Consider the following 7,382-nt stretch of genomic DNA (forward strand, 5'->3'; position numbering starts at 1 on the left):
GTTCTTCTCTAGATACCTCTAGGTGTATGTTTCTTTAGATCCCTCCTGATATAGGCTTCTCTAGATACCTCCAGGTGTGTTCTTCCCTAGATATCTCCAAGTGTGTGCTTCTCGAGATAACTCTAGTTGGGTGCTTTTGCTGGATACCTCCAGGTGTGTTCTTATTTAAATACCTCTAGGTGTGTGTTTCTCTAGATATCTGCAGGTGTGTGCTTCTCTGGATTCCTCCAGGTGTGCTCTTCTCTAGATACCTCTAGTTGTGTGTTTCTCTGGATACCTCCAGTTTCTGTTTCTCTAGATACCTCCAAGTGTATGCTTCTCTAGATACCTCCAGGTGTGTGCCTCTCAGGCCTGCTCATCTCTAGATGGTTTGCAGGGCACTCTAATCTGTGATCAGTAACCAGCCTTTGTGCTTGCTGGCTCTGACATGTCTCTCCCACCACAATATTGGCCTGAAATTGGTTCATTTTTTTTAATTTTAATGTATCTCAAAAATAGCTGCTTCCATAATTCATTGCAGAACAGTCAGTAGTAATTGTTCTTCTCTTTGCCCTCTAGTAATAGACTTAGTCTATTCTCACCTGCTAATTTGTTCTCAGCATTGTTTCGGTAAGTCTCCTCATTGGCGACGCATGTCCGCGCTGCTTGCAGTACTCGCAGGAGCCGCCCGCAGCTCTCCTCCACTGGGCCACCCCAGTCATCTTCTCCTTCCAAGGCCTTGAGAACTGGCAGAATGTATGGCACCACTATATTGGTTGGTGATGGCATTGACGGGCCTGTTATAGGGGAGAGAAGAAAACATCTTATATTGAAAACATGGAATGGCATAGGAAAAATGTTTTCTGTTTTTGATATAGAGTGTGGAGGTGTTTAAACCCCTGTCAGCTTTTTATTGTGGTCTGTGTATTTGCTGGGGAGGTTTACTAATCCTGTTTGGCTGGTGACCCCTGTCACTGCTACAGGAACTTACTTTTACTAGTCAGGTGAAATCTTCTACTTGGGACACCATTCAGATGCAAGCTATCTAAGTGAGGGTTTCCCTTCCCACACCCTGCTATACCTTTTAACAGGAAGTGAAGGGAACTCCTACCAATGGGACACAAAAAGCAAATATAAAACATGACAGGGGTTACCTTCCCTATTGTATAAATAACTAAAAAATAAAATGTATTGGCTTTAGATATATATTGAGGCTTTCTACTGCAAGATTGGATGCAGAAGGGCTTCCAGCTGCAAGTTGAGAATTATACAAAGAATTATATGCCAAGGTAACGGCAGGTACAGGGATAGTAGCTGTCTATATTGTGCAAGTGTTAACCCCTTCCTGCCTCTATATGCATATATGTGGCAGAAGATAGTCTGTATTCCATGCTGCCATATACAGTATATGTACCACTCATGTGCCCCCAGCACTGTGACCGAGCTGTCACCATCAGCTCCCAGAAGGGGCGGACTGACCATTTGGAAACTCGGGCACTTGCCGAGGGCCCAGGGTCACTAGGGGGCTCCATGAGATGCCCCTGGTACCTTTTTCATAGGCTTTTTTGAGTTTGGGCAAGGACACAGGGGCCCCATGATTCCCTATTGCCCGGGGGCCCCATGAGTTGTCAGTCCGCCCCTGGCTCCCAGTCATATAGTGACTGATTGGCTCCTGATCATGTGATCACAATGACAGTCAATTATGTTGACCAAAAGAACATTGATTTTTGCATTTGATTTTTTGGTTTTACTATGGCTATGGAACCTTATTGTTGTTGGATACATGCATCTTAATGGACGTACACTGTAAAACCACATTTAGAAAACCTGACAAGCTCGATGGCTTCCTTTTTTCATTCAACCTGAAAACAATTGTTTGAAGTTAGTTGATTTAAACTCTGCACCATCCTTTCTCAACCTTTTAATACCAGAGGAACCCTTCAAGTAATTTTCAAGTCTCAGGGAACCCATGCTAAAAGCATATCATTGGGGGTCAGTGGGAAAGATGCCCTTACATTGGTGGTCAGGCAGGAATAATGTGCCTTAGATTTGTGGAAAGTGGGAAGAATGCCTCTTTCAGGGGTGCTTAGGGAAGAAGAATGCCTCTTACATTGGTGGTCAGTGGGAAGAATGTCCCTTACATTGGTGGTCAGTGGGAAGAATGTCCCTTACATTGGTGGTCAGTGGGAGGAATAACCCTTACATTGGTGGTCAGTGGGAATATTATTCCTTACATTGATGGTCAGTGGGAAGGATGTCCCTTACATTGGTGGTCAGTGAGAAGAATGTTCTTTACATTGGTGGTCAGTGGGAAGAATGTCCCTTACATTGGTGGTCAGTGAGAAGAATGTCCCTTACATTGGTGGTCAGCGGGAAGAATGTCCCTTACATTGGGGGTCAGTGGGAAGATTATTCCTTACATTGATGGTCAGTGGGAAGAATGTCCCTTACATTGGTGATCAGTGGGAAGAATGTTGCTTACATTGGAGGTCAGTGGGAAGAATGTCCCTTACATTGGAGGTCAGTGGGAAGAATGTCCCTTACATTGGTGGTCAGTGGGAAGAATGTCCCTTACATTGGTGGTCAGTGGGAAGAATGTCCTTTACATTGGAGGTCAGTGGGACGAATGTCCCTTACATTGGTGATCAGTGGGAAGAATGTCCCTGTCACGGAGTGCCCCTGCCTTCCCCACCCTCCCTTTGCCTGGTCTTCCCTGGCCATATCCTTCTACCCCTCCCTCCCCCCTTGCACATTCCTCTGTCCTTGTAGCTTCCATGAACAGTGCTGGGCCAGCTGTTGCCGAGGCAACTTAGCAGCGTCCCACATGGCTTTAAAAAGACTGGCACAGGAAGCAGCCCTCCTCTTTGTTCCTGTGCACGCTGCTGGAATCATCTATCTCCCTGAAAGCCGTGGGGGGACCGAGCCTCCGCAGCCATCCCACCGCTGCCACCAGTATGACGTAAGTTGCCCGAGACCCCAGTCCAGGGGTGGATCGCCTGCCTGTCGCCAAAGACCTCAGCCTAGAGGGGAGATTGTTCACCTGCTGCCGAACACCCCAGTCCAAACAGGGAGAAGACCTCACAAGCCAGGCTGCCTGAGACCCCTCGCCTGTTCTGGACTTCTAACAGGTATCTGTGTCTTACTTTCTTATCCCTGGGGGACCAGACACCCTGTTGGATCCGTGGGCACATGCTTTCCCCTGTTTTACCTGAACTGCTGCTGGAACGATTCCCTGATTTACCCGAACTGTTCCTGTGATGACCCTTGCCCCTTGTGAGATTACAATTCGCCACAGAGACTCTTCCTCTGCCCTTGGTGATGAGCTACAAGTATCTTAGCCCCTCCTCGCTGTCACCCCCCTATTGGCAAGACCCCCCTTGCCAGGAATCGTCCCTAGTTTGCGCACAGATCACCCTGCCATTTCCCCATTGAGTGTCTGCCATTTTGTTGTCTCAATAAAGCTTTGTGTGCTCCCCATCTTCTCTGTGTGTTCTGTCCTGCCTACGCTTCCATCACAGTCCCTTACATTGGTGGTCAGTGGGAAGAATGTCCCTTACATTGGGGATCAGTGGGAAGAATACTCCTTACATTGGTGGTCAGTGGGAAGAATGTCCCTTACATTGGTGGTCAGTGGGAAGAATGTTCCTTACATTGGGGGTCAGTGGGAAGAATGCTCCTTACATTGGGGGTCAGTGGGAAGAATGTCCCTTAAATTGGTGATCAGTGGGAAGAATGTCCCTTACATTGGTGGTCAGTGGGAAGAATGTTCCTTACATTGGGGGTCAGTGGGAGGAATGTCCCTTACATTGGTGATCAGTGGGAAGAATGTCCCTTACATTGGTGGTCAGTGGGAAGAATGTCCCTTACATTGGAGGTCAGTGGGAAGAATGTCCCTTACATTGGTGATCAGTGGGAAGAATGTCCCTTACATTGGTGGTCAGTGGGAAGAATGTCCCTTACATTGGTGGTCAGTGAGAAGAATGTTCCTTACATTGGTGGTCAGTGGGAAGAATGTCCCTTACATTGGTGGTCAATGGGAGGAATGTCCCTTACATTGGTGATCAGTGGGAAGAATGTCCCTTACATTGGTGATCAGTGGGAAGAATGTCCCTTACATTGGTGGTCAGTGGGAGGAATGTCCCTTACATTGGTGGTCAGTGGGACGAATATTCCTTACTTAGTGGACAGTGAGAAGAATGCCCCCTTCCCCCCTACAGTGGTGGTCAAAATACCAATCGTACAGTCAGCTGAAAAGATTGAGATTAGGCTGCTGACTCTGTTCAGTGCTGTTGGCCTCTAACCTATAAAGAACCATCTGATGGGAAGCCAATCAGACAGCACTCAATGCACCCCTCAGCACCCACACTGATGGAGGAACCCCATGGAACCCTGGTTGAGAATGGCTACTCTAGATAGTCATTTGTTTTTCCACATTCAGTTGGAATATTGAATTACAATATGCATAGGCACCATATCTCTTCCTCTTTGACAAATCTGTCCTTTTAAAATTGTTAAATGAACTCATTAATTTTTTAGGTATTTATTACTGAAGTGGTTCTCATGGAGAATGTTCACATATTGCTGCTGTGTTATTTTAACAGCGGTTATTTACAGCCATCTATGGAATGTTCACATACTTTCCACGTGAAAGAAACACAGATAATAAAAACTGTATTGATTATGTAGGTAGATTTATCAGAAGGGTGGCATTGGTGGTGTAGGTCAGAGGGTATAAGGACAATTCTGAAGTTTGTCACAGGAGAAGGAAAACTTACATTCCTCCATTTCCCGTAAGGCTGGTTTCAGCTGTTTGTGGAAGGCGATGGCGCTGTCGGTGTGCATTTGTCGGAGCGTTTGCCATGTTTGTTCCAGACGGGCAACCTGGAATTAAAATGTAGTTGTCTCAGAGATTGCTTCTGATTGGTCATTCTTGGGATCTGCTTCCCCTAAGAATCTGCGTTCACAAAAACTGTATTCCCGGCATCCCTCTCCCTTAAATATTGTATTCCCATCCTCCCCTTCCCCCCTAAAATTGTGTTCCCAGTGCCCCCTCTCACTTGAAAATTGTATTTCCAGCTTCCCCTCTCCTTTGAAAAATATGTCACCAGCACCCTCTCTCTTTTAAATTGTACTGTCAGAATCCCCCACCCCTAAAAATTGTGTTCCCAGTATCCCCCACCCCTAAAAATTGTGTTCCCAGTATCCCCCACCCCTAAAAATTGTGTTCCCAGTATCCTCCACCCTTAAAACATCGTGTTTCCAGTAAGCCCTACTCTTTCAAAATTGTGATCCCAGTATCCCCCACCCTTATAAAATTGTGCTCCCAGTGTCCCCCACCCTTATAAAATTGTGATCCCAGTATCCCCCACCCTTATAAAATTGTGCTCCCAGTGTCCCCCACCCTTATAAAATTGTTGTCCCAGTGTCCCCTATCATTAAAAATTGTATTCCTCTTGTCCCCCATCCTTAAAAAAATTGTGTTCTGAATATCCCCTAAATTGTGTTTGCAGTATCCTCTTCTCTTTAAAAATGATGTTCCCATTATCCTCCATCCTTAAAAAATTGTGTTCCTAGTATCCCCTACCATTCAAAATTGTGTTCCCAGTATTCCCCATCCTTAAAATGTGTGTTCCCAGTATCCACCACTCTTACAAAAATTGTACTCCCAGTATCCCCTACCCTTAAAAATTGTGTTCCCAATATCACCCACCCTTAAAACATTGTGTTTCCAGTAAGCCCTACCATTAAAAAGTGTGATCCCAGTATCTCCTACCATTATAAATTGTGATCCCAGTATCCCCTACCATTATAAATTGTGATCCCAGTATCCCCTACCATTAAAAATTGTGATCCCAGTATCCCCTACCATTATAAATTGTGATCCCAGTATCCCCTACCATTACAAACTGTGTTCCCAGTATCCTCTACCATTAAAAATGTGTTTCCAGTATCCCCTACCATTAGAAATTGTGTTCCTAGTATTCCCACCCTTATAAAATTGTGCTCCCAGTATCCCCTATCATTAAAAATTGTGTTCCCATTGTCCCCCAGCTTTAAAAATTGTTTCCCAGTATTCCCCATCCTTAAAATGTGTGTTCCAAGTATCCACCACCCTTAAAACATTGTGTTTCCAGTAAGTCCTACTCTTCCAAAATTGTGATCCCAGTATCCCTCACTCTGAAAATAAAATGTGTTTCCAGTATCCCATACCATTAGAAATTGTGTTCCTAGTATCCCCCACCCTTATAAAATTGAGCTCCCAGTGTCCCCTACCAATAAAAATTGTGTTCCCAGTATCCTCCACCTGTAAAGTTTGTGTTCCCACCATCCCCTCTCCCCTAAAAATTGTTTTCTCAGTATCTCTCTCCCGCTCTCTTAGCCTCGTCCATACCTGGGGCATTGTCAGGGCCTTCACAACAGCTGAAAAGCCAAAAAGATCTCCAGCAAAGTCTTTCAGCTCCATGGCTAGGTGGATAACCCGGTGCAGGGTGTGCGCTCTCTCGGTCACAGCTCCGGTACAGCCCAGGATGTCCACAGCTACCCCCAGAGACAGCAGGTGGTGCCTAGGGGTGGAAGGTACATGACACATTCACATCCTTCATTACCAGCACACTTGATTCTCAATTATTATGGACGTTTCACATTTTTGATGGGGAGCAATGGATGACTTGTACGCCGTCCTGCGCAGTCTGGGCTCCACCTTCTAATTTGTTATCTTTGGACTAAATCTAAAGAGGAATACCTGTTGGGTGTCAGGAAATCTCAGTAGGTACTTCTAAAGCTTGCAGTGTTGGAGGAAATCCATCGGGGCCCATGTATGTACAGCCAAAGCCAAGGAAAGAGTCAGATCCCTGGTTAGATTTTCATTGCTGCCTCTGTTCCTACTGGGGGAATTTGCCTTCTTTATTTGTCTTGGTGACCGCTGTCCCTGGGACAGAAAGCAATGGGAATTTCAAAGGGTTAGAGCAGGGGCGGACTGACAACTCATGGGGCCCCCGGGCCCCCTGTTGGCTGTCAGGAAATCTCAGTAGGTACTTCTAAAGCTTACAGTGTTGGAGGAAATCCATCGGGGCCCATGTATGTACAGCCAAAGCCAAGGAAAGAGTCAGATCCTTGGTTAGATTTTCATTGCTGCCTCTGTTCCTACTGGGGGAATTTGCCTTCTGTATTTGTCTTGGTGACCACTGTCCCTGGGACAAAAAACAATGGGAATTTCAAAGGGTTAGAGCAGGGGCGGACTGACAACTCATGGGGGCCCCCGGGCCTCCTGGTGGGTTTCAGGAAATCTCAGTAGGTACTTCTAAATCTTGCAGTGTTGGAGGAAATCCATCGGGGCCCATGTATGTACAGCCAAAGCCAAGGAAAGAGTCAGATCCCTGGTTAGATTTTCATTGCTGCCTCTG

The 7,382-nt window shown here is 46.1% G+C and overlaps 1 protein-coding gene across 3 annotated transcripts in view; it reads right to left on the reverse strand.

Annotated features, from left to right (window-relative positions):
- The window catches only part of LOC149452188 (breast cancer anti-estrogen resistance protein 3 homolog), a 40,049-nt gene that overhangs the window by 4,230 nt on the left and 28,437 nt on the right, over positions 1-7,382 (reverse strand). For all 3 annotated transcript variants that reach the window (XM_089689668.1, XM_089689666.1, XM_089689667.1), the window contains 3 exons: positions 6,371-6,542; positions 4,755-4,860; positions 582-776 (listed from right to left, as the gene is read on the reverse strand). In XM_089689668.1, the coding sequence (XP_089545794.1) occupies positions 582-776; positions 4,755-4,860; positions 6,371-6,542 (473 nt within the window). The remainder of the gene's footprint in view (positions 1-581; positions 777-4,754; positions 4,861-6,370; positions 6,543-7,382) is intronic.

The sequence above is a fragment of the Staurois parvus genome, unplaced genomic scaffold (assembly GCF_062004578.1).
Source record: "Staurois parvus isolate SC_StPar_1 unplaced genomic scaffold, SC_StPar_1.0 ptg000490l, whole genome shotgun sequence".
NCBI classification, from domain to species: domain Eukaryota; kingdom Metazoa; phylum Chordata; class Amphibia; order Anura; family Ranidae; genus Staurois; species Staurois parvus.